At 42.8% G+C, this 27,887-nt stretch overlaps 2 protein-coding genes across 2 annotated transcripts; one reads left to right on the forward strand and one right to left on the reverse strand.

Moving 5' to 3' along the window:
• Positions 1–2,124: 2,124 nt before the first annotated feature.
• Positions 2,125–10,554, forward strand: KDELR3 (KDEL endoplasmic reticulum protein retention receptor 3). The gene is made up of 5 exons (XM_083859049.1): positions 2,125–2,688; positions 3,622–3,722; positions 4,219–4,377; positions 4,708–4,960; positions 7,330–10,554. Exons 1-5 carry the CDS (start codon positions 2,598–2,600, stop codon positions 7,368–7,370), a joined length of 645 nt encoding a protein of 214 aa, XP_083715175.1. The 5' UTR covers positions 2,125–2,597; the 3' UTR covers positions 7,371–10,554.
• DDX17 (DEAD-box helicase 17) lies at positions 8,111–27,793 on the reverse strand. The gene is made up of 13 exons (XM_083859047.1): positions 27,449–27,793; positions 23,232–23,382; positions 21,137–21,236; positions 20,865–20,998; positions 20,189–20,254; positions 19,753–19,894; positions 17,998–18,158; positions 17,737–17,909; positions 17,309–17,419; positions 16,792–16,853; positions 16,354–16,413; positions 11,892–12,131; positions 8,111–11,236 (listed from the first exon to the last, which is right to left on the reverse strand). Exons 1-13 carry the CDS (start codon positions 27,490–27,492, stop codon positions 10,713–10,715), a joined length of 1,968 nt encoding a protein of 655 aa, XP_083715173.1. The 5' UTR covers positions 27,493–27,793; the 3' UTR covers positions 8,111–10,712.
• Between the last annotated feature and the right edge of the window lie 94 nt (positions 27,794–27,887).

Consider the following 27,887-nt stretch of genomic DNA (forward strand, 5'->3'; position numbering starts at 1 on the left):
CCAAAATCTCATTTTCAATATCAAATCCCAGCTCACTTGCCTCCTTGTCACCCTGGCGACATTCCTTGTGGTCACCATGGAAACGGGAGGCATGGAGAGAGCATCAACATGCAGGGTGGTGGCAGCACCCGGCATTATTTTGGGAGGCAGGGAGACACCCGGCGCAAGGCACTTTGCATTGTGGCAGGATGGGAGGAGGGAAGGTTTGTTTTTGCTTGGTCCCACTCCATGTGCCAATTTTTTCTTCCCTAAGAGCCTGGGTGTCCCTTGCCCTGCAGCAGCATTCCTGTGGCACCCATGTGTCACACAGGGATGTCCTATGGGGACACCCCAGCCCTACCACCCTGTTCCAGCTGGGTGAGCTTGATTGAGCTGCTCCCATGAAGTCCCTCTAATGGTCACCTCAGCTGGTGGTTCCTGGTACCACAATGGGAGATAATGCTGGGACTCAGAACCCATCAGTTCTACCTGGGAAGGTGCAAGATGAAGAGAATAAACCTTTGCCACCCCACTGCAGGAGGCTTCCTTCCTTGGGTGGGACAAGAAGCTGCAAAGAGGAGTGCAGGGTCAAGAGAAAGACAAGGCCTCTCAGACATTGCACTCCAGGGGATTGGAAGGGGATCTCTTGAAAAAGGGGACCCCAAATCCGCTCCTTCCCCCCAACTTTACATCCCTGCTCCATGGGTCAAAACTCTTTGCCCATCTGCCAAAGGACTTGGGATACCAGGGACCTGCAGGGCCACCAGGGCTGGAGCTTGGCTTTCACCAGCACCCACATGACCTTGCAAAGCCCTGCTGAAATCCTAGGCAGCTTCACTCTGATGTCTGGAAGCCCAGTTCAGGCAGTCCCTACTCCTTTGCTCTAACCCACCTTTGTCCCACTGCACCAACCCTGCCTCAGTGCCCTGGCTGAGAACAGGCAGGGATGTCTCCAGTTTCGTGAAGCCAAGCAGGTGTTTTCCAATTCAGCTTGTGAATCCATCTGGAAAAGCCCTATGATGCAGGTGCTGGAGCTCCAGAGATGGAAAACATAACCGCCAACCTAATGGGCAGGGAAGAAATGTATGCAAATGTATTCAGAAAGGGATCAGTTGATGCTTAATAGGCTTGTTAATCCTCTCAGAAAGCACCAGGAATAATACTTTTACACTTTGGTCGTCAAGGATTTTACTCCAAGCAAGCTCATAAGGACAGAGAGAAATGTATGGCCACAGGTCATGGCTGGGGACAGGGAAGGCAGCAGCCAGAGCCAGCTTTGGGACAGGAGCAAGCAGGCAGGATCACACAATTCAAGAGTAACCAAATTAGACCCATGGCCAGATATGATTTGCTCAGGGATGAGGAGACAAATTAAAACTTCCATTTGGTTGTACTAAAGCGACTTTAAATTAGTGATTAGATATTGACTATCTAATTGCTGGATCAGATGCAGAGGTACCCCCACTGCTGCCATGAGATCTCCCTGCATAACTGCTGCTCCAAGGACAAGGTTCATCCAAAACAAGCTGGTCACCCAGTTTAATACATTTTCAAATATATTAAAACTTTCTAACAGTCACTACTGAGCTCCTTTCTGTGAAATCTATAAAATCAGCAGCAACCATGTGCTTCTTTCACTCAACACATTCCCTATGTTATTTGTAGCTCTCTTGCAGGAATCCAGGACTAATATTTTCAGTGAAGTTTGTTTCAAACTAGCCCTTGGGAGGATCTTTTGTTTTCTCCAGGACTGTGCTCAGGGATCCCCACTGCTCCAGATAGGGCACCTGAAGGAAGGGATGCCTGGAGGGGCAGACATCAGGGGATGGCTGTCCATGAACAGCTGTGGAAGAGCTGCAATGCATTGATAGTTCAAATATCTCTCCACTTCTTCTTTGGCTCCAGAAGACAAGGCTGAGCACTGGCGAGAAGGTGCTGGAGGTGGGATGGGGCGGAGAAGGGCAGAGAGCAGAAAGCTGCCGACTGGAAGCAGGATAGAGTTTGCTGCATCCATGGCAAATATTCCTGGAAAGCTTGGCCCTCGCTGGAGGGTGTGTCCTCAAGGCCAGAGGATGGGAATCCTGTTCCCTCTGCCTTTTCCACTTTAACCACACTTCCGTGTGTAACTTGAGACGAGCAGGGGAAGAAAAAAGAGGAAGGGAAAAAAAGAAAAAGGGAAAAATAGCGCAGCTATTCCCGCCTCTGCCTCCTCCTCTCTCTCCTCCCCGGCCAGCCAAGGAGCCACGTCACCGCCACCCAGCACTGGCTTCGGAACTGCTCAGCCTGGAGAGCTCTCCGGGAGACAAACTCCAACTTTCAGCCCAAAGCAGAGGGAGGAAGGCCTGAGACTGAGATAGAGAGAATCCACCTCGGTGGAAAAGTAAACAAGGGAGACATCCAGCCTGGCAGGGGAAAGGCATCTGCAACCACGGAAGAGGGGAGACTGAACTTTGCACTATAAGAAGGAAGGGCTCCGTGCTCAGGAAAAAAGGAAAGTTGAACTGAAGGAGACTGTTGATTTAGTTGAGGCTCCGTGGAGAAAAAACTTCACGCCCTTGCCCTCCTTGTCTGCAGAAAGAGACCCACTCCCTTCATCCCAGAAGAGTCCCTCTAGAACAATGAACATTTTCCGCATCCTGGGGGATGTCTCCCACTTGCTGGCCATCATTATTCTCCTGGCGAAGATCGTGAAGTCCAAGTCCTGTGCTGGTGAGTGCACCCATGCCCCAGGGAAGGAGGGTAGTTCTGTGAACGGTACAACAAAATGGGAGCTGGAAAGGCCAGTGATAGCCCATACAAAGTGGCAGCGCTCCCCCATGGGCTCTTTGAGGGAAGTCATCATCTTCATCTGGGAGGTCTCCCTGACAGGAGAGGGCTGTGTTGGAAGGATGTGATGTGGCAAGGCGCACAGCCTCAGGCAGGTGTTTGTCTCAGGGTGGTAAAGTGAAGGAGAGGGTGGCAAGGCTTGTGCAAGTGAAGGGAGGTGGAAAATGAGAGCAAGAGGTTGTGGCAGCACCAACACCAAGCTGGAGACTAAACTGCTTTAGATTGGAGGTTCTGCCAGTGGTGGACATGTGCCAGAGGCTGCCTCATCCCAGGGCAAGGAAATCAGGACAGCAGCTTCCTGCAGAAGAGTTTTGCTCACAGTCCTCTCCTAATGAGATTTTGGGGCTGGGCTGCTGGGGCCGTGGTCATTATTACAGGTACAGAAGTGGGTGGGCCTGACTGCATCTCTCTGCCAGCAGTGGCCAAGTTCCATCAGTGACCCAGGGCTGGTCCTGCAGCTCTTCCCTCCTGTGGCAGATACCACATCACACAGTTCCTTGGTGAGGTGGGCAGGCAAAGGGGGAAGGCAAGGAAGAGGAAGGCCTTTTGATGACAGCAAGGACTGAACTGGCCAAAATGGTGAACATACCCACCGAGCACTGAGCACATGCCTACAGGCATCAGCAGGAACCTGCCCTCTTACTTGGGAGACTGTGGCCATTCTGGGGTAGAGCTACCTCAGCATCCACACACCACCCCTGGCTCACTAAACAACACACTTACAAATGCTTCCTAAGGGGGTATTAGGGGAAACAACCATTCCACAGAGCCTTCCTTTCCTCTGCTTTACTTTCCTTTCATCTCCCTGCCACGCAGGAATCTCTGGGAAGAGTCAGATACTTTTTGCCCTCGTCTTCACGACTCGCTACCTGGACCTGTTCACGAATTTCATCTCTGTCTATAACACTGTGATGAAGGTAAGGAGAGGACAGTGCAGCAGGAGAGGTTCCCCTCAGCTCGCTGTGGTTCCTCAGGGAGGTGAGGGTACAGAGTCACTGAGTTTTTCAGCCAGGAAGGGTGGATAAAGATGCTTCCTTTGGTGCCACTATCCCTCCACTGACCAAAAACCCCCTTGCCATAGTCAATAAGTGAGCTGAGCCATATTTAGTACCACTAAAACCAGAACAAGACACCATGAACCAAGCCTGGGTGTCCTTGTACAGCAGGAGCATTAATGTAAAGCTGCCACCAAGCCAACTATTTCACAGAGTGCCCCAGAGGGACTCAAATGTGATATTCTCATGGTGCAGTAAGCTTTACCTGACCACTGGAGTATCTCCAGCAGAAGTCAATCTGTAAGGCAACACAGGCAAAGCATTCACCACTATCTTGACTTTTGGGAAAGCCAGCTCTGTTTAAGCATGGAAAGTGCAATTGCACGTAAGGTCTTACCATCGCCTTTCTCTCCCACAGGTCATTTTTTTGATTTGTGCTTATGTCACTGTGCATATGATCTATGTGAAATTCCGGAAAACGTTTGACAGCGAGAACGACTCCTTTCGCCTCGAGTTCCTGCTGGTCCCTGTCACAGGCCTGTCATTTCTGGAGAACCACAGCTTCACCCCCTTGGAGGTAAGGAAAAGCTGAGGCAGGAGAAGGGGAAGGGAAGCAGCAGTAGTCTGACACCAGGCCGCAGAGTGAGCAGTATGTTGAATAGCTGAGACTTTGAACAGCAAAAGCAGGCAGGAAAGGCAAAGTTGGAAGGCCTTAAGGACAGTACAATCCATAGTGCAGCTCAGTGCTGTCTCCTCTCACTCCCAGCACAGCGAGCTCATTTCCCCCAATTTCAGCAGCACTACCCATCCCTCTCACAGATCAGTGATTTGCCGAATGAAAAGCTTTGGGTCTTAACACATGCTAACCAGCACTGACCCCCCACTGCCTTCATTTTGCACCTCACAGATACTCTGGACCTTCTCCATCTACCTGGAGTCTGTGGCAATCCTTCCTCAGCTCTTCATGATCAGCAAGACAGGGGAAGCAGAGACCATCACAACACACTACCTTTTCTTCCTGGGCCTCTACCGTGCTCTCTACATTGCCAACTGGGTCTGGCGCTACCACACAGAGAATTTCTATGATCAGATCGCTGTCGTTTCTGGGGTGGTACAAACCATCTTCTACTGTGACTTCTTCTATCTCTATGTCACCAAAGGTAGGTAAACAGCTTTCTGTAATACTGAAAAGTTCATTCAACATTCTTGCAGTATAGGGTGGAGCTGCAGCTTGCCCTGTGTTAATCCTTACTATTTTTTTGCTGTGTTTGTGATGGATATTGTGCACCTGAAGTCCAAATTAAAAACCATATCATTGGTTGAGAGTGGGAATCACTGCTTGCAAGGCTCTGGATGTGTGTATGAAATACAGCAAGAATTAAACCAGAGTTAAGTCTGGTTTAACCTCACCTTGGGAAGTTAACAACTGAGGTACATTCAATTCTACATATATTTTGAAAGATTATGAATCATGCAACAAACCCCCAAAAAACCCAAACCAAACCAAACCTCAAAGCTTTGAGGGAAAAAAATAGGAAGACAATGTAGCTGAGAAAGCAACTGCAGGCATACATTCTTTTCCTTTGATAGAGAAGATCAAGTTCTTGATGGTCAAGAACTGGTTCTGTAGGAAGATGGGCATCTGTATACACAAGACACTCCTGTTTTCCAAAACCAGATGCCCCTTCCATTTCAGCACCATGCTTTGGTAAATGGCTACCAGAGCTTAAACGTGCACCAAGGGTATAAATCCTGATAGAAGACGTTGTGGTTTGCTGAGGCTGAAGGACCCTTAAAACACCTTTCCGTTGAGGAGGATGGAATTAGATGAAATTAGTCAAGCAGAGAACTATGTTCCTCCTTCTTCACTTTCCCCAACAAAAGCAGTAGTGCCAAAAGCAGTAATGACAGCCCATGTTTGAAGTTTCAAGGGATGGATTTTTGGTAGCTCCATGCAAAACACCTGCTGATAGAGAGGTGACAGGAACACTGAGCAGGTGGCTGACCACGGCAGATTAAGACTTCCTTCTGTCATTAAATATTTTTGTAGCCAGAAAAATACCTTCTAAAACTGCCATCAAGGTGCTCCACATCAACTCCTTTTTTTCTTTTCTGAACTAATTCCCCTTTTAGCTCTGCTCAATTCATGTGTCCTGTGTCCTGAATTTTGTGAGAAATCCATACCCTTTGTAGTTGTGATGGTGGAACAAAAGGGGAAAAAACACAACTGCTGGCTTCCAATCTCACACTGCTAGTGACAGAGCTGCAAAATTTAGATAATACAGGAGGCAGAAGAAAAAACATTTATAGATGGAACATCACAGCAGGAAGAGAAATGCTTTTTTATCTCTTTTGTTTTACACAAATGTTCTGGATCATGGGAAAGAAATGGTGTCTGAAGACATGCAAATACTTTGCAATCATTTATGAGACCCAGCAATGTTCTATCAGGTTGCATCTCTTACATTCTTTCAAAAAAACAAACTTTTAAAAACACTTCTAACACTGAAGAGTTCAGAAAAAAGGGCAGTGATGCTGAAAAAAAGAAAGCAAAAATGTGTTATATAAAGAAATGGATTTAATAAGACTTCCGAGCCTATACCGAAGCACTGCAAAAGGATTTTTATAGAATGCTACTTCTTTTTATCTTGTTTTCAAAACTAGATTAGCTCCCTTCTGTTTAACACAAGGACATGAAAGATATCCTGAGGAAGCTTTCAGCTCCCCAAAGCTTGTATTTCACAAAATGGCCAGGGGTGTGGGCTGTCAGGGTGGAAGGGAGAAAATAATCTAAACCATGCCCCCTGCTCACATTTTTCAAAGTCCTGTCCAGTAAAGTTTTGACTATCTCCAGGGTGAAGCCTCTCTGGGCAATCTGTGCCACTGTCTGATCACTCTCACTATAAAATATTATTTTCAGATATTTAAGTGGTTTAAGTCCATCAGGCCCTCTTGCCTGGTGTATCTTCAGCACATCACAGCCCTCTCCTTGGCACCCAAGAGACACAGGACCAAGTGCCCACCCCAGTACCACCCTGTCCCAGGCACAGACACTCTGCACTACTGACCACTGCACATCCAGGGTAGTCCCTGCTCCAGCCACCCCATCTAAGCCTATGAGCCTCTGACACTTCCCAGAGGCATCCCTGCCATCCCAATGTTCAGCTCAGATGGGCTGGGAAGGGCTCAGCGGGGGTCTGGCCGCAGACATTGATTCAGGCAATGCTCTGTATCAAAAGGAGGGGAAAGCACTAGGAATAGCACATCATCAAGAATAATTAAGATCGTCCACCCATGAGAACAAGTAACCATGGAAGACAAACAAAAACCTTTTCCTTTAGCATAAAAGAGAATAGGTTGGGCTTTCCCCTTAGCAGCATTTCATAGTGGTTGTCTCCCATTCACACTTTGCAAACCTAGCACCCCACTATCTGGCACTCTAAAATGCAAGTCATAAACCATAAAATTATTGGAATAGAAGAGTTGAATTCCAGTAAATTTATTCATTGCCTTCTCTTTCTCTTCACAGTCTTAAAAGGAAAGAAGCTAAGTCTTCCCATGCCTGTTTGAAGACATCCCACTGGAAGACAAGAAATTCCAAAGAAGCAGCTGTTTAAGATCACAGCTTTCCTTCCCTGGCCCTTTTTAACTAACGGATGGCTCAGCTGAGTTTCAACCTAGTGCCAGGAAGACAAGGCTTGGAAACCTGAAATACTTTTCATCCATCAGACTCTTCATCTCCGTTTATTTCTTCACACTTGAATTTGGTGCTAGCGCTGGTCAATACTGAAATAGTACAATTTCTTCTCTCGCAGATCTTCACAGCATCTACATCCAAAACACACCTCCACCCTGACCCTAAGGCAAGGGAAAATGTCACTCCCTTTAGTCCTTCAGCAAATGCCCACGGTAAAGGGAACATGTACTAATGAAGTCTGTTAACTTAACTGACCCACTTCACAGGTGGCCATATTTGACACAGCAGATGCCACAAACTGTTACTTTAACTCTGTATGAACTAACACCCTCTTGAAATTAATTCTGCTTGACCCTCTCTCTATTCAGGCCCATAACATTCAAGAAAAACACACTGCCTTTGAATAACATTAATCTTCTAATTCCACAAGTATTCAAACATCTTTCCTGCTTACTTATTTTCAGTTTCCTTGTGTTCTGCAAACAGGGACGATTTCAATTAAAATACAGTGGGTTGCCAAGAAATGTTTCCATCTCCTTGAATTTGACTTTTAAGAACTGGGAAGAACAAGGGGAAAAACAGCTTTACATCCCAAAAATAAAGACGAAGTTCACAATTTATTGACAACAGTGTTTTTATTTATACCTACAAAAGAAAACAAGATGGTATCAAAAGGACAATTTACAAACTAAGAATAGTAACATAGTTCTTAGTATCCTGTGCCTGAACACCACAGATCTATGAATCCCTCAATTCAAGTCGTCATTAATACAACAGGAATGTGTTTAGAGACCAGCAGGTGTGTGAAACAAGATGCTGATCCCACACAAAGCTAGTAACCCTTCCACTGTTCAGAGAAATCCAAACAGTAAATTGCTTCAGGAAGTGGGAGGGGAGGAGACACTCAGCTCAGATATCTGACACTCCCACAAACTTTTTACAGATTGAAAACAATGCAAACAACTAGAGGCTAATGCTTTATCAACAAGGGCCCTCCAGCTGGTACATGGAGCAGAGCAGAGAGCACCAGGTGGGACAGGGGCAGCACATGCCATGGTGCATTCAGTGGTCTGGTTGACACTCTGAACTGAACTGAGACCCTGGACTTCAGCTGACCTCAATGGCAATAAAGCACTGCAAAACTTGGCATCGATGTTTAAACATGCACAAGTCACCCCCAAAAGTGAAATCTATAACAGACTATAAGGCAGCTTTGATGGTCCAGAGACCCTTTTTAAAGCCAGTCAGCAAGATATCCTACTCCTAAACCCCTCAAATTCATTTCTGCATTCTACTTTTAAATCTAAAGAAAAAAAAAAAAAAAAAAGAAAGCTACATTTGCTTGCAAGGGAGGTCAAGGATCCATCAGTCAGTGCCTGGATAAACAAAACTTTTCTGGCTTTCACTTAACACAAGCAAAGGAACTTCCTGCCCATGCACTGGAAATACAAAATGGAACCGGGAACTGAGGTTCTGGAAGGAATGTCCCTTCTTCCTGTCAGCAACCTACCTGTGTACTGCACACACAAAAAAAGAAAATAAGCTCATCTATCCCCCAAAATTTTACTCTGGGAAGAAATTAAATTTTAAAAGAAATAATTTCTGTATAAGCAAGCTCTTTTCCAGGGCTATAAGAAGTTCCACTCTGCTACAGGAGTGGGCTGCCTTGTTCATTCATATGCAAGAACGCCAACAGAAAAAACCCACAACCCCCCTGCACTCTCCTACTGCAGAGTGTGCCTCAAACCAGGAGATGTATCCATCTTTCATCATCTCATCAGACCAAGAGCAGCCAACTCCTGTTATCATCTACTGTCTCTGAACCGTCTGGTATTAGAAATAACAAGCCAACAACATGCTTTACTAAAAGGGGAAACCCCCTCCACACCCACCTTAGCCTGTAAAATAAACAAGTTTTATTTATGTATGTACTAAAATTTCACTCTTCTCTAACATTTTCTAAAATACTACCTACCTGCAAGAGCTCAGCTCAAAGGGACCAATGGAACAGAGAAATGCACTCAAAAGCCAGAGAAAGCAATAGTCAGTACAAGGTACAAAAAACCAAAAGCTTCAGAATCAAGATGCACTAACCAGCTCACCCCTTACCTCATGAAAAGGAGACCCCAGACAATCTCCTCCTGCCTTTCTCACCCTGCCCTCCCCCCAGTCCACCCTATTCAAACCTTTAAATTTAAGCATGGAAAACTCTGTCACATTTTATCGAGCGCAGCAGCATTCAGAACATTCCCCATGGCAAAAGGGAGTTTGTTTGTGAAGGACAAACAAGATAATGCTGTTTATCGTTTCAATTCTGCATAACTTCTAGGCCTTCAAGAAAGACTTCTTTCAATAAACCAAACAGAAATTTGAGAGCAGTAACTAATTTAATGATAATAAGGGTCCACGCATTGCTGCAATTTAACAACTATAGGGTAAGAACTTACTAGCTGAACATTTCAGCAGTGGTACCCACAGCAACTATCTGGTTTTCAGGTAGTGAATGCCAAGACAGGTTTGGTCTCTGACAGAGGGTTTTTAAACCCAAGCTCCCTACTGCAGCCTGTTACAGGTAGCAGAAAATGGGGCTTCCAGAACTACAGAAATCGCTAACAGTATACCAAAGGCTCTACTCTGAACACCACCCAGTTCAGACAAATAAACAGAGTTTTCCTACGGAAAGTCCTTTCAGTAAGATTAGAAGCAGTAATAGTGAGCTATATTAAAAAAAAAATAAGATTAGGAGAAGTGAGAATTGCTCCCTTGCATTTATATTTTAAATGAAGTGCTTTTTGGCTCTCCCAGAGCTTCCCATCTCTCTTTAAACTTCCTGAAATTAAGTTAATGTGTTACAGAATAGAAACTTTTTTTCCCTCAAAAGCAGATTTTCACACAAACCTTAGACACCAAGATGATCCAGCTGAGACCTATCTGCCTTATACCCTTTTTAGAAAAAATAAAATTTCCAAATTCCTTAACATGCAAGACAAAAATAATAAATTTTCTAGTCAACTATACATATACCTTAAAAAAAAAAAAAGAAAAAAAAAAAGGAAAGAGTCATTAATGTGGACTGGGGGCCATTTTTGATGGGCTCAAGGGATTTGGATAGTGAATTCTAAGTCTAACCTGCATGAGAAACATCACAATGGGAAAGAAAAGAAAGAAAAGGTTCCCCTAAATGCAAGGTCTACACTGGTTACGCACAAGTGGTCTCACTTGCGGGAGGGGGGCGGGGGCGGGGGAGGGGGCGGGTACTGGTAGGTGGCAGTCTGTCCCATATAGCCCATCACGTTAGTGGCAGGGGGCTGCGGAAACTGTTGTGACATGAGCGGCTGTGGCTGCTGGCCCGAGCGCCCCACCATCCCTGCATACTGCTGCTGGGTAGTGCTCTGTGAGGTTCTCCCAGCTGTGGCAGCTGTGGTGCTGGCACCATAGCCACCAGCACTGTACTCTGCAGTGCCATAGCCACTCGTGCCATAGGCAGCTGCTCCATAGCTCCCTTGAGTGTAACCATACTGGCTCTGTGCTGCCCCAAAAGCAGAATTTGGGCTCCCGTAGGCACTGCCATAGGTCTTGTTGGCTCCGTTGGCATAACTTTCACCACGCTCACGGTCTCTGAAGCCACCTGAGTCTCTCCGGCCCTCTTTCACTCCCCGGAGCCTCCTGTCACACTCTTCCTGGTACATCAGGTTAGGGTTGTTTACTGAACTGCTCGTTCGGTAACGAGAACGACCTCCTGGCAATGGATACATTAAGATTTAGTATCACGAACAAGTTCTTAAACAATGATCTCTGGTACACTTATGCCACTCTTTCTTCCCCTTCTACATCCCCAATTCTGCTCCCAAGAAGCACCTTCTTCTGACTGACTGTAACTTCTCTGAACAGCTGTGCATAAGCCTCTTCATTCTGTTCAAGGTGTAAACATGAAGTTCAACAAGGGTTCTTTATGTATGCACTTGGAGAAAAAGAAATGGAAAGAAATTCAGGGCAAATTTAGAACTATAAGGGAACTTCTTATTCCTTCAGGGAATGGGATGTGTGTCAGTTCCTGAAATTCAATGTATCCCTTTACTGATTTAAATTTTGCACATGCACCTTGTTGCCTCCCCTTAGTAGGAGCTGTCAGGAAGTAATTACTTCAAGCAAAATCAGCTCCCTGATGATCTTACAAGAAAAAAAAAAAATCTACAGCTAAGGTAAAACAGGAGACTGCCTCTTTTTTGAGACAGAAGTACTACATCCAGATCAAATGTTGGGACCTCAAGTACAGAACAGCTTTATTACTAATGTGGTATCTTAGACCTGTACTTCCCTACCCTCTCTTAACATTCCCTCCCTCAAAATGGTGAACATATCCCCTGAGTAGCTCTTCTCCCTTGTGCCTTTACCTCCACCACCACCTCCTCCTCCTCTGTGGTCCACGAGCTGCATCAGCTTTGGATTGATGGCTTGATTGGCTTCTTCCAAGACTTTAATAAGCTCCCTGGCTTGTTTCAGGTTTCCTGGTGTGAAGAAGGTGTAGGCAGTACCTTTGTTGGTACTACGTGCGGTACGGCCAATACGGTGCACGTAATCTTCGGAGCTGTTCGGATAGTCGTAGTTTATCACAAATTTAACATCTTCCACATCTTGTGAAGTGCCCAGGAGCGAAGCACAGTGAAAGGGTGGGGTTGAGGAAAGGGGAGGAGAAGAGAAGACGTGCCAACGAAAGGTGGGGAGCACGAATGCAGGTGACAGTAATAAGAAAAAAAATTTCAAAGTTAGTAATTGTATTGAATAAATACAAGACAGACTCATCCCAAAAGAGCAGAAGACTGAAATTTAAGATTATCAGGAACAAAGGTCAGTGTCCTAAAAAAGAATGGCAATTTTAAAGCAGCTTTGCCCTGTACTCAAAGTCATCCTCCCCAGAATGCATTTCTCTATCTTCCTGTGTCAAAGATACTGATGTTTGTGAATAAGTTAATTGAATTTAATCCTTTTTTTTTTTTTTTTTTTTTTTTTTTTAATGTAATCTATAAAGCAAAAATGTCACCATCAGAGCAAACTGGGGCGGAGGAAGGGCAGAACTGCCATGGTAAAGCTTTTACTCTGTTGGGAGAAGTCTAACAAAAAATAACAGTAATGACATCACTTACCTTCCACTCAGTAACATGAAATAAAAGGCACTTTTAAAAGTATTTATTTTACAGTACAAATAAAATACAGTGAACTAATTCCCCTAGCCTAAAGCTTTAGGCATTCAAATTACATTAGTTTTGTTTAGCCAACTCATTAAAAATTACTCAGACCTAAAGTATCTTAACTCAGCTTTCTAGTTATCACTAGAACGCATTGCACTAACATTTCTGTGCTGCTCTGTCCAGTTCCGGCAAGCCTGCATCATCTGGACAATCCTGAATTCCATAAGCAATTCCCTACTTCCACTGTCAGATGGAAGCAGGAAATAAAATTATCAAATTGGCTTTGTATGCAACAGTTTTACAATTTAGGAGATAAGAACTGTGTGTTTTAAGATAAGACTTTGTAAACTTATGGGACAGAAACCAAGTAAATGTTAGCGCAACACTTCAGTGAAAGCACCTTAAATATCAAAAGCACCTATTTGCTATATTATACAGTATTTTCAAATGCACCATTCTGCATTAAGTGCCCTAACAGCTCATTAAAAAAAATAAAATCTGCATTTTAACAAGAATATTCTGAAAATATCCAAGATAAAACACAGATTTTTGTGATTTCCTTTCCTCTTTTTTGTTTTGTTTTAAAGAGAGAAACATTCTCTGTTTGTTACCAGACCGATGCACACTCCCTCCTCCTGTGGGAAACCGCTGCAGCCGATCCCGTCTCTTTGCCTTTTATTTTTGGCGGCCTCCTTTCGAAAACTCCGCCCTCTGACACGGGACCACTGGAGCGCGGGGAGCATGCATCAAGGGTCCGTGGCAGCGAGAAGTCCCCACACACGCTCGCTCTGTGAACTGGCTTAGACGCTTCTCTGTAGCCCCATTTGGTTGTGAAGAGCCAGAGAACCTGGTCTCAGGTAAAAGTTTCAGGTCCTCCAACGCTTTTTGGCCCCTGTTTGGGGCTCTTAGGGGCAATTGTCAAAAAAATGAAGATACAAAAATTACATCCAAAGGGTCAGACTGCATCTATTGCCCAGACTGCATCAATTTCAAAGGGGTTGTAGGAAAAATAAAAACATTGAGGGTTGTTGTGACAAGAGGGGGACTTTATGTCTGTTTCTTATTACAGCAAAGGGGGGGCTCCTCAGTCTTTGCTGACTCCAAAGTCCTGAATCACACCAAAAAAAGGGAGTGAGAAGGCAGGTTTCACAGGGGGCTGCGCGAGTCTCCAGCTAGGGTCCTTGATGCAACAGTTTTAAAAAGGGAAATTGAAGTATAGAGAGGAGTACATGTGATAGATTGTATCTTCACAGCCGGGGTGTAGCTAGACTGACAAACTCCAGGCTACATGGTCCTCAGCCAGTCCCGTTTTGCAAATCCAGTAGCAAATGACTTTACCAGAGAGGATACAAGGATGTGCCTTCTGTCAGAAAGCACAAGGAACTGTAGCTACCAATGCAGACAGAACTGACTTGACTGGGGAGGAGCAGAAAGAATGGGAAGGCAGAAAGAGGAAGATGCAAGGGTGTTTTCCAGACTAGAAAGTGGTCCTGGTAGAGCACGCAGCTTGCTGAAGACCAGAGCGTGTACAAGACTCAGCTTCTCCAGTCTAGTGTGCTCCAAAGTGTTTGTGCACACTCGCAATCCTCCTGCACTTTTAGAAGATAACGTAGCAGGATCAAGAATTGAGACTGTAAATCATTTTTGACAGCTACCTGGGAAACATTCCCTTTGTCAGACCATCAGAACACCCTATGGCACAGTCAGTCTCCAATTATTAAACGGGACAGATATAAACTAGCAAACATGCTAGTCCAGAGAGCTGTTTAGATCATCACTGTAGATGTACCCCCACCCCTGCACTGAGAATTATCTGCAGCTGATATCAAAGCTTCTGTTAAACAAAACAAATTCCATGTTTTTAGTTTAATAGACTGAACAAAAAAAATAAAGTAAAAAAAAAAAATTTAAAAAAAAAAAAATCAGTGCAGAGAGAGGACCTCACTCCAGGGAATTATCACAAAGAAGTCATTACGGGACTAAGAACTTACCTGAAAGAAGCTTTTATGAAACCAATGTTCCATTAGGAAGAGGGAAAGCCCTGGTGACTCAGCCAAAAGGCGCGCGCCCCTGTTTTATGTTATTTAGGTAGAAGCCTTCACTTTCCAGGATCTTGGAGGATGTCGTCCAGAAGTTTGCCATTAAGTGACTTATTTTAACCAGCAAACTCAGGGCCCCAAAACAAGCAGAGATGTTGTTCAGTAACAAGAAACAGACTCTGATACCTTCCCCCTTAGCTCGGGTGAAGTGGACAATGGGAAGTGGGGAGACTGTTTTCTTAAGTGTTATCCAATTGAGTCGTTTTGGGGGAGAGTGTTAGGGTTTTTTTGGGGTTTTTTTTTGTTTTTTTTTTTTTTTTAGGGGGTTGAGGCTGTTTTAAATGTCTAGGCAAGATGCACAAAGAAGCTACCAGCACATAGCAAGCCTGTTTAAAAAATGCTGCTAGAGAAAGCAGCTCTCTTTCATACAAACTGGTTTCAGGCCTCAGTCTCTTCTCCCAACAGGCCCAAGTTCTAACTGCACAGGTCCAGACATGACCCTAGAGGGCAGAGACTGAAGTCCATATAATCACTTCCTGAGGAAGTGCTGGACATTTTTTGAGGGAGGTGGGGAAGGAGGGGTGAAGGTTGTGTGAACAAAGGCTGCCAAGTCTGTTAATGGTCTGCCTGTATTAAAGTGACCATATGATGCACAGCACAGCCACCCTTTCAGCATACAAAGAGAGCTCAGGTAACTGAGGCTTTTAACAAACTAGATTCTCTGAGTTAAAACTCCACTGATTTGCAGTAATTTGTCTAGAATTTACTACAGTGACACACTGACTCCCAAGTAGCTTATCGTCTATCAAACTCAGGGTGGGCAGAGTATTCAATGTCTGTTATTAAACTCAGAGCACTTCAGGAGCCATCCTCCTCCTCTAGGGTGGGCAGATGCATAAGGACTGTGCTCAGCACATGGTATTTCACAACACAAATATGCTTATTATAAAAGGGGGCACAACTGATGCATCCAGACAGATCATTTTCATACCACCAGAACAGAGCTGTGCGATTTTGATTCAATTACACATCTGGGTAACAAGATGTTAAAGGCCATATATCATCTCAGTGGTCCTGCCTAGAAGGAACACAGAGGAGGAGGGAAGGTTACAAGTCAAGAGCAAAGATCTGGAGCAGTGCTTTCTCAGATGTGAATACATCTGCAGGATAAACATGCATGCACACTGGTGTTGGTATGTTCAAATCTGTGGTGTGTCATACAGGGAGAATATTCACTATTTGCTGTCGAAATGCTCTCCCACAACTTCCTACTTGAACTTTATCTAACACGCTCTGAACTGAGAGCAATCCATCCCTACCATCCAGCAACAAAAGCTGGATTTGGGGAAGAAGTGAGTGTGATGGAAGGGTTGGGTTGCATAATTGGACGTCTCTTCTCCCTCTTGGCGATCGATTGGTCATGCCTAGGCCTTGCTGCAGACCAAAGCCTGTTCATTAGGAGCAGGAAGAGACTTTGAATATGAAAGAAAAAAAAAAGATTAATGTTAAAAAACGTATTTCACATGTGGGGGAAAATCACGCTTTGAATTTTTTTTTTAAAGAAACATTTTTCAGTCCAAAGAAGAAATATATGCAGCAGTAGGCAAGAGTGGTCTATGTGTACAAACCTAGCCCACGAGATGCAACGTCAGTAGCAATGAGGATAGGAGCCTTTCCAGAACGAAACTCTGTAAAACAAAGCACGCTATGAAGTAAGAAGATTTTTTCAAAAGATGAAGTTACCTGAATTTGATTTACAGTAAATGCTCATTTTCCAGAAGCTAGGTGGGTCAATTCCAGAAACCCCTCAGTCAGGATATAATGGCTCAACGATTTTTCAATTCCAGATGTGTTAAGCAATTTTCCCACTTTGTTTTATCAAAACAAACACAAAAAGGCACAAGTACTGAAATTAAGAGTACAAAGACAAGAGAAATCCTTTTACATGAGTCTATTTGGTCTAGAGATTAAAAAAAAACAAAACAAAAAAACAGGCCAGAGAAAAATATGTCTAGGTAAATTAGGTACAACAGCCCAAGTTATTCTCCTGTCAGCAATGGACTCACCATTAAGCACCCAATCTCTTTCTGGTTGACTCTTGTCTCCGTGGATACACATAGCTGGCCAACTGCCAAACAGAGATACACATTAGGATAGACAGAAAGTACAATACATTAAAGGAAGTGGTAAGCTTTATTGATATTTTCTTTTAAAAGGAAAAAACTGTAATATTTGAGAAGTATTTTATTCTCTGGCCTCTAGCTATCCAGCATGTGTACTGTAAACCCACTACCAACATAAACAATCACTTAAGCCAAAGCACATCTGCTGTATTGATATAGTCCCCATAAGCATATCAGGACTCTCATACACTAAAAAAGCTGCACCACTTACAAACACTCTCTCTTGTACTAATGCTTTGACAGAGTGCAATCCTCTGGGAAACAATGACTGAATTCAGCCAAGAAAATAATGGATAAGTTGCTCCCAACAACAGCACCAGGAACATTTAAACCTTATTACTTTTGATTACAATTTGTTTCCCACTAGATGGAAAGTGGAAGAAGGGGAAAGGCTAATCACCCATCTCTGCGCATCCTTCGAGTGAGATCATCACATCGCCTCTTTGTCTCCACAAAGATGATAGTCTTGTTTTCCTTCTCGGCCATGATTTCTTCCATCAGCTGTATCAGTCTGAAAAGACATGAGAGCCAAGATGTTTAGCCACACGTACCAGAATACAGGATTTCTCTCCCAAAGAACACTGAGGACATACACAACATACATCCATGTAAGTTAGTCAGTATTACTCAGAATTTCTGCTGTACAGAAATTGTTGTACAAAGGTGTGGTCAAAATATACACAAGAGACTAGTTAATTACAGGACTTACTTACTTTATAACACTCAAAGGTAAAATAGTAGTACAAGTAACTTCACTATTTAGAATTCCTAGTAGGCTTACTTTGAAGTACAACCAAAGAAAGTGAAACGGTGGGAACATCAGCTTACTTATGGTCTTTCTCGCTTTCCATGCATACATCCACTATCTGCAGGATATTGTGGTTGGCACTTAGCTCCAAGTTTCCCACATTGATTTGAACATAGTCCTGCAGGAAGTCCTCAGCAAGCTGGCGCACTTCTTTTGGCCAGGTGGCACTCCACATCAGAGTCTGCCGGTCAGGCTAAGGAAAAGGGAAAACGAATTTGTTTATAGTACTAGACTTCAAATACGAAAACAAAGGATGCTGTCCTTCTAAAAGGATCACACACCCTTATCTGGTCAACAATTTTACGAATTTGTGGTTCAAATCCCATGTCCAACATTCTGTCAGCTTCATCCAGCACCAGGTATGTACACCGACGAAGGTTGGTCTTTCCAGCCTCAAGGAAGTCAATCAAGCGACCTGGTGTAGCAATGCAGATCTCCACACCTTCAGAACAGAATAAGTAAAACGAGTAAGGCTCTTCATTTGAATGTCAACTGGTATTTTTAGTTAGAATGAATCACCTTCCACAGCAAAATTGTTTTTTAAAAAAAGCACCACCCTCATTCGTACCCAAGACTGAATCACTTCAGTAGAAGCCCTAGTTCCGTTTAGTTTTTTTTTCCATTCTGAAATTACTGTTACAGTGCCATTAGAATAATAAATGTGCAGTGCAGAAACGAAAAGGTTACTGCCAGAGAACATCTTTGAAGAGTTGTCCAAAAATCAGAAATGAAGTAAATTTCTACTCAAACCTGAACCACTTTCATCCAGAGTTACGCAGTCTAGAGGGGTGTCACTTTCAAACACAAAGTGCTCCTCTTGCTATATATGGGTCAAATTACTTTAACTTTTTTTTTCCATATATAAAGCCAAAGCATGAGCTCTAATACTGAGCAATTATGCACCAACAGTGGGAGACAGCTATCCTACCAACATTCATGGGGATAAGAAGAGAGTCCAAACATCTCTAATTCACACCAGGTTGGGCAATTTACACATTCCTTAAAAGGAGGTAAAATTCACAAATTTTACAGGTGACTATTTCAGTGTCACTGAAATGTCCACAGAAGGTAAGTTTCAGGAAGAAAAGACATGAAAAAGATTTTTCTTCTTAAGCAGAATATCTGTTTTACAGCACTCCAGAAAGGTGTGCAAAAACCCAGCAACATGATCCTCCCAAGGATTCTCCATGAAACCTTGAACTCTTCCACTGAAGATGCTGGTTTTGAATTGTAAAGTACTGTTTTTATGAACAGAGATATCCCACAGACTTCTACCACACATCTTTATCCCACTGCAGTAAGGCCCTGCAAACTGCAGGGTGGTTCAAACGGTGGTAAGCTAAATTTTCTGATTTCTTCAATAGATCGGTATGTATGTCTGCCTTGATAATAATTCTTGCATCTTTTCACATAATTCCATTACATTTTTTTTTATCTGGTGAAGAAGAAACCCATCAGCACATTCCTGCATTTGAAATTTTAGATCACTTAAGCATTACCATGTTAAAGTGGTTCCTTAGAAGGCACATTGCACATAGTGCTGAAGAACAATTAAAACAAAACAAAAATCCCCCAAAATCAGAAAAACAAACAAACAAACAAACAAAAAACACCTGCGACCAAAGCAAAACCACACCCAGTTCCTGCTGTCCAAAGAAGTTTCTTTACATTCAGAAACAAAGTTTGATTATTTGAATGAACACAGGCAGAAAACTTGAAATCTGCCTTAAGAAAAATCCTTCCTTAAACATGCCGGTATTGCATTTCCTTAAAATAACCTGTTCTCTTTCTGTGAAGTTTTCTTTTCCCTTTTCTACACCCTGATGATCTTCACAAGTGGAATGTTCAAAGAGCAAACAGAAAGAAAATCTAATATCTGAGTCACTATGAAGCAAGGAAGAGAACTACCTCATTAACTAGCATTGCATCTGGAAAATGAGACACCCCTTCCAGACAGGTTTTGAGAAGCTTTATTTTCACAGAGACTTTACAATACCACTTCCTCCAGAAACTGCAAGCACCCATTTTAAAATTACCTCTTTCTAAATCTCTGATCTGTGGACCTTTGGGTGCTCCTCCATATATGCAGGTACTCTTCAGTCTTGAACATTTACCATAATCATCAGCCACCTGCTGCACTTGCTGGGCCAATTCTCTAGTAGGTGCCAGAACCAGACACTGCAAAAGGAAATGATTCAAGACAAGTCAAGCTACATACACATCCCTAACATAAAACCATAAGCAAAGTCAGACCATCTGCTCTTTATTAGCTAATTTAAATATCAACTATGTCAGCAATTGCACAGAATTTCAACTGAGTGGGATGCTCACATTGTGATAGTAAAAATTCCTATTCTCATAGGAATAGGATAGGAAAAACTACTATTCTGATACATGAATTTAATAAAGCACCATCTCATTAACAATGTCATGCCATACATACAAAAAGGAAGAGAATCAACAAGCACTTACAATAGGGCCATCCCCTCTCTCCAAATACGGCTGGTGGTTGATGTGAACAATTGCGGGCAGCAAGTACTAAAACAGAAGAAAACAATATTCCGTAATATATACAAGTTGTGATTCTGCAAAACCAGATACCTGCATTTATCCAGCAGAACGGAAGATTTCAGAGCTGCTGACCAATTGCATCCACTTTGGCATGAGCACAAAAATTGGCTGCTCAGCACCTCTGGAATTAAGGCTCACTTAAATTTGGAGCCTAAGTTCACAGAACTGAGCAATCATTACTTTAGCCAATGTTTTTCATAAAGGATAAAAAACCTTTTTAACGCTGCTGTTAAAATTAATGTCTGTGCTGAAATTCCGTTTTTTATTTTTAACCTGTGTAGTTTATAGAACAAGTGTGCTAAAGAGAAGATCCTGTTTTTAAAACCAGAATATAAGCATAGACCAAAGAGAACTGACTAAGCATCCAAACAGGAAGTCGCACAAAATACACACCTGTGAATACAACAGGCTTGTAGTTGAGCTGAAACTCAAGTGTCCCCCATAATGCAACTCAAGAAGCTTTAAAAATGCAACCATCGCACTGCTAGTACTGGCAAGCCCAAAAACTAACCCACAGGTAATTTCTGCCAGGTGATCAGGAAAGCTAGCCGAAGAAATAAAAAGAAAGAATACATACTGCTAGTGTCTTCCCAGAGCCGGTCTGTGCAATGCCCACCATGTCACGACCGCTGAGGGCTAGTGGAAAGCCTTGGCACTGAATTGGAGTGGGTTCTGTGAAGTTCTGGTCCATCAAGGCATCCATCACATACTCTTCGGAATTTAAGAACAGAATAAATTTCTTAAAGGATAACTGAGGCTTTAGAGAACCTTATAGAGAGTAGAACCAGTAACGGTTCAGGTATTTTCTGAACAATCTTCATGATCTTAAAGAATGGCAAAAATACTTACGTGGAAAGCTACACTGGTGGAACGCAAACACCGGCTTGGGGCAGCCCTCCATTCCCCGAATTGTTATCTCCTTCTTCCTTCGCAATTCTTCAACTTCATACTATTTATGTAGAAACAAAGAAAAGAGGGGGGAAAAAAGGCACCAAAAGCACCAAACATCAGCAGAGGCTTAAAGTGCTGGTTTCTAACTACTAACTCTCTTCTAACATCTGGATAACAGCTTTGTTAGAGAACTAAATTAAAACAGAGATCTAGGAAAGACTCCTTTCCTAAAGACTTTATTTTAAGACTGAGTTATTGTACAGCTTCTCTAATATTCAGAGGTATGAGCTCTCTACACAGCCTAGAATGACAAATGTCTATCTCTTATTACAACCAGCCCTTCTAAATGAAAAGTATGTTAACAGAGTATTTTTAGGAATTACACTTTTTCCAGAAGCAGAAGTGACCAACAGCTTGAAAAGTGATTAGAAACAGAGGATAAGAAACATGCTTCATGTGACAGTGCAAAGAAATAAACAAACTAAATAGGTCCAATATACCATGAACAGAAAGTCAGGGCAGTCTTTCTCCTTCAATTAACACATTCCAGAGGTTGATAAATACAGAGTTCTTGCTGGGTAACTTGCAACTCAAATGTTGCTAGGAATTGTTTCAGAGAATGGAAAAAGCCAGTAACATCATAATGATACCCTAGGAACTCACAATTTTTTTAAGGAATTTCTTGTAATATTTCTGTAATGTGTAGGTACATAAGCACAATTTCAGGATTAGAAAAAGTGTTTTATTTTTGTCTAGGTTATCTTGCAAGTCCAACTGCCCTTTGCAACATGCTTTAACAATTCATGACCTTACTGTAGTGCTTATTAGATAGAAATCAACAGAGACACATAAATATCAAATATGCACTTTATCCAAAGCAATAGATTCAGTATTTCTGAGAACCCCTTGAGCTTGAATTAAAAGGTAAAAAAAAGAAAATGACTTCTGAAGAAAATGTGAAAACCCTTTTAGCTGGTTAAGCCAAAGGCAGCTACCGCAGCTCATGCAAACCACGGCTCAGTAGCTCAAGTTGTGGTATCTTTAAGAAGTCAATACCCCGCTCAATTCCTTTATGCCATATGCATATTTCACATAAGGATTTGTAAGTCTATGCAATCAGATAATGACGTTTTGTTTGTTTGTTGCCTCATGTTAAGAACAAAATCTCTTAATTTCTAGTTTTAAAAATACATTGCAAGAGAAAATAGAAGACTAGACTCAAGTTTGGTAGGAAAGGAAGATTACTGGATCTACAGAGTAAACACAGAGTAGTGCACCTGGTTTTGAGCCCCCTATGTGAGAAGGACATTGTTTTAACAGGGCCTGTGCAATTATGGGGGAAAGCTGTTGGCAGTACAACAAGCCATATGAAGACATACTGGAAGCACTGGATTTGTTTAGCTTGGGAAAGACTGAGCTAACAGTGACCTTTAACTGCTACTTTCAACTATTTAATGGGTCACTACAGGAAAGATGTTCAAAATCCCATGAGAAACATTAAGCCCTGAGACAGCCACCCAGAGAGGGTATAAATTCTCCTCACCTCTGGGGATGTTCAAACTAAAAAGGACAGGGCACTAAGCACTCTGCTCTAGTTCTACCATTAGAGCTGCTCTAAGCAGAGGATTACACTAGAGATGTCCCCCAAGGCCTCTTTCAGCCCAAAATTACTTTTATGACAAAGGATTACTTTCAAACCTTTCTTATATATTTCTGTAACTTTTAGTTGATTTTCTTAGTTTTTTCCAGGGCTTCTCCAGTACTGTAACTCCCTAAGTTTTACCTCCACTGACAAATCACTAGACCAGACAAGCACTATAAAGATGTATTACAAATGACAAAATATAAAATATCTCATACAAAAATGATCAAGAAGAGAAACATATCCTTTGCTTTGTTAAATAGTAAAGGCAACTAGAACCACTATCCAGCAGGGTACATATGCCAAACAAGCTTAATGAAGAGTCAGTTCCATTTTACATGCTGTTCCAGATCTCCTAGGACAAGTTTTCCAACTTGTGACATTTTCTGTTGCAGACAACATAGCACTTACTGGAGTAAGCCTGGCCACTTCCGGATGTTCCACATAAAAATTCTTCTCAAACTTGGGCAGTTCATTTAAATCCCATTTTTTCTTACGTAAACGTTCCCCTGGATTACCAAATTTCTTTGGAGGAAGAGGACCTCCACGACTTGCTCCAAACCTGTCAATGTGAATGTTAGTTATTTAAAAAAATACTACTAGTACTTAAAAACTATTCTAGGATTACTCTGGAATTTTCTTAACCATTTTCTATTCCGTTTCCCCAAGCTGACAAATGAGCACAACATTCAAGCAAGACACTTCCCTCCAATCACTATGATGGTATAAAACTTCTTGAAATAACATACACCTGCATGGGGTTGGTTCTGAACCTAAAACCATGTTGCCGTAAATCACCTCTTTAAAGCTCCTGTCTCTGGGACACGGCTGTGTGTATATCTATAGCACTGGTCTCGAAACTGACAGTGCACTTACAACACTGGTACATAAAAGGGATGAGAAAAATCTCTCCTTGCAAGTTCCCTCTCTGTCTCTCTAAAAGGTTAGTTTTACACTAAACAGCTATTTTACTATGTCCCCCTCTATATCTTCTCTCCCTTCTTATCAAGAAGTGTGCCTCAAACGAAAAACAGCAGACCGAAGAACAGAAAGTAAACAAGTCCAGCCAAGCCTGCAAATCCATCTGTAATTATGTAATCAACAAAATTTAAAAAAACTCTTATTTTTAAAACACAGCGTAACAGGGGAAAAAAGCAAAAAAAACCCCAAACTTATATGAAAAATCATATCCTCTTTCCAATGGATTGTGAGTAAGAAGCTCATGTTCGCCAAAAAGATTCCAACTAGCAGAACAATTCAAAAGGTATTGCTCTTTGTCTCTTAGTTTTCTTTATCAGTTAATTATATACACAGAAGGTTAAGAACTAACTGTAATGACACAATGCAATAGCCAAAACATGAGTTTCTGGAAGCAAGCTGAAAGAGTAACTAAAAACCCAGTGGCATGAAATTATTATTTACTGCAAATATCATGAACTGTATTTTTAAATAACACACCAAAAAAAAAAAAAAAAAAAAAAAAAAAAAAAAAAAAAAAGTCACAGCACTTTCATCAGTATTGTACAAACCCAGCAGAAAGAACTTTTCTAAATGCTATCAAATCCATTTTTATCCTAAAGGTACATATGCAAAGCATGAATTCATGAGACATGCCCATTTCAAACAACTTTTAGACAACAAAACCAATGTGTTGGCACCTTACCCAGGTAGTACACTAGTAAATAAAAAAACTGGTAATGAAATAAACTGAAAGCAACTAAAGTCTCTAAGCAACATTCTTACAGGAGTAACTTGTGGACAAAAGAGGGGGTGGAAGAGTTACAAAAAATAAACAAGAGCTGAAAAAAAAAAAAAAAAAAAAAAAAAATTATCTTAAGTACAAGACTACCTGCTCAAACATTAGGTACATTTGCTCTTTAATCACTTCCCAATGGTAACTACAAATTATAGTGACTAAGAGACCAAAGAAACAGAACGCAAACCAACATTCTAACAGGAAGAGGCGGTTAAATTGTTGGAAAGGCCAAGTACAGTAGATATAATTTAACTTAAAACCTGCTAAGTTAGTTTTAAAATGTCTGCTGTGTTGCGATTGGGCATTAGGCTTCTTCCCTTTCCTACAAATAACCCTTGTTTTGTCATCTGTGTCATCAGATCCTCCAGACAGCCTGCACAGTCATCAAGTTTTCTCATATGAAAAAGACTGTGAAACTCAACTCCAAAAATGCATTTAAGCATTATGTTTTCTTTCAGGACAAAGGAAAAAAAAGGCACAGACTGTCATTTACAGGGACATTCACCTTTAGTGATGATGTTTGTTACCAATCATGCTAAACTGAGGTGAAAATGTCAACAATTTCAGTACCCAAGTACTACAAAACCTATGAATCTCACTCAAGTCCACCAGAGGTTCAAAGGGTTGATGACTTCCCTTAGGAAAGGAAACTTGACAGGGCTGCTTGCAAGACTGGACACTGCAACAGCTGGGCACTATGAATACTTGCTCCATAGCTATCCACCAGGAAAAAATAATATATTCTACACAGAAGGCACATAGCTTCAGTTCTCCACTCTTACACACAATATGTCTGGATATTGACCTGAAAGGAAGAAGCCCTACAGCAGCCCTTGAACGCTGCCTCTGTGGGTGTTTATTTGCTAAACTGGCAGTAAATGATACTTCACATTCTGACTCCAAGTAAAATGAGATTCCAACTCCAACTAAACTGACTTAAATTTAGTATTTCCCTAGTATGCCAACAGCTCTCTTTTCAAAGATAAATTCAAGCTGGCTAAAAACATTCTTCCCTTATATTACTGCTGCCATCACTTCTGGGACAGAACAGAGTAAATCTGACACATTCCAGAGCAAAATGTAACAACTTTCCACCCTAAGAAGGCATCTACAGCTCATTCCTGACAAGAGATAACCACAAACCTGGTATGTCATTACAAATGGTGCTGAACCAGCACACTGGGTGGCCCAACATTTTATACAGGTTATTTATGAAGTAAGATAGTGGTTACAAATACTTTCACACCTTAAAAGGATGTATGTAACAAATTGAATCCTAATGCATTAAAGCTTCCAGGATAATATAAAAAAACTCCATGCAAATGTCCACAAACTTCACATAGAAACATGTAAGCACATCTTTCACTCATGCAAAACCCCTGATACAGAAGCATCCACTGTAATTAATGACTATACAGAAAATGAAATTACACTAATTTTAAGGCACATCAAGTGTTGTGGCAGCGTTTTGGCCAGTGTTCTTTTAAGTAACTGTATATAAATCTGCATACTCAAATTCACTCACTAAACTCCAAAAACATCTGTTGTCTGATCTATCTCAGACTTGCCAAAGCGCTTACTCCAATGTCCTTGTGTTAAACTGAGCTGGAAATCTCTTAGCAGAAAAACACCAGAACCCTCCTCTCTGTGAAAAAAAAATATGAAAGTATCTTTTAATTTCAGAATGTTAAATGTGGGTGTAAGATAAAGCAATGATAGAACTACCTCCTTCCACAGACGACGAAAAACTGACTGTCAAAGTGCATTGCGATGTATAGCAAAATATTCTTTAACATCTCAGTGGCAAGAGAAAAAAAAGTGGGGGAGAAAAAAAAGGAAAAAAAATGAAGATTCACTGTGATCTAGCTTACCATACAGTAAACCTACATTATATGTTTTTTGCTAATCCTTGAAAACTACCCATGATCTGAAAATGCCACTCCCAGAAATTAGTTCTAACTTTCTCTTTAAAAAGGCCTGGCATGAATACCTTATTACTTTCAACCCTTAAAAACCTCGAGACTCAATCTAGTTATGTAGTATAACGACAACGTATTTATTGCTGTCATTCTCGAAAGAAAAAAATGACATCAAATCAAACATTGCAAAAGCCTTTTACAAGCCAAACCTCCTTTAAATAACAGATTAAAGAGTATCAAGCGCTAGGCCTTTACAGAACCACACAAACGATTTCAGCAGCAATACGTAAGCGTGGCAAGTGTGGTCCAGCACCATGGTTCACCAAGATCACCCTCCCGAGTACCCAAGTCCCTCGCATGGCACTGTTTCCAATGTCATTTCCTATCACAGTAAGCCTGGGAGCGCAGCTGAGAGAGATCTTCCCCCCCCTGCCATCTTTCCAGTTAAGTCCAGAAGGAGCAATGACAACCAGAAGGGCAGACAGACGGACAACCAGCCCTGCCAGGGCCACGGAGACTTTCGTGGCTTTCTGGGGGAAAGGGCGTCACGGGTCTCCCGGGGTAAATAAGGGGGCTGGCAGAAAATAATTAAGGGGGCAGGGTGGATGCAGGCCTTAAAATTTCAAGCAAGGGTCAGAATTACACATGAACGGCGGAAAAAATAACTAATTTTAAAAAAAAAATTAAAAACCACAAAACGCTCAAAACCGACCACTCCGCCTTGGGGACAGCTATGTCTCCAACAACCTCCGCCCCACACGAGACTCTATGGGGGGAAAATCTCCAACCTCCACAAACGGGATTTTGGTTTCCCCCAACACCGTCATCCAACACACGCCCCCAGCCCCGCGGCCTCCCCCTGCCCCCAACGCAAGCGCTCATCTTCCCCCACTGCCCCCCCCCCCCGCCCTGCCGACCCCCCCCCGCACCCCCCCCCCACCCCCGCCCCTTACCCGCCGCGGTCTCGGTCGCGGCCCCGGTCCCCGAAGCCTCTCATCGCCCCCGGAGGGGTGGGTGAGAGGCAGCGGAACGCCGGCCGTGGGGAAGGCGAGGGGCTAGGGGTACGGGGAGAGGGTCCAGCCAGGGGCGGCTGCGCCTCGGAGGCCTCGCTTTGCGCCACCTCGCCTCTTTGGTGGGACACAAAGGGAGAAGAGGTGGTCAGTGGGTCCGAGACCCGCTGGGCGTCAGCGGCCGGAACGGCGGGGCTCTCGGTCGGCTCCAGGGCCCGGGCAGTGTGGAGACACCAGCGTCTTCTTCCTCCGCGCTCCCGACACAAAATGGCCGCCGCCGCCCAGGCCCGCTCCGCATACGTTAGGGGCAGCCCGGCGCTGCGCAAACTACGGCCCTCCGAAACACCTACGCCTATTCACGGAACCAAACTACGCACTAAGC

This window comes from Zosterops lateralis, assembly GCF_965231275.1.
Source record: "Zosterops lateralis genome assembly, chromosome: 4".
In the NCBI taxonomy this organism is placed as follows: domain Eukaryota; kingdom Metazoa; phylum Chordata; class Aves; order Passeriformes; family Zosteropidae; genus Zosterops; species Zosterops lateralis.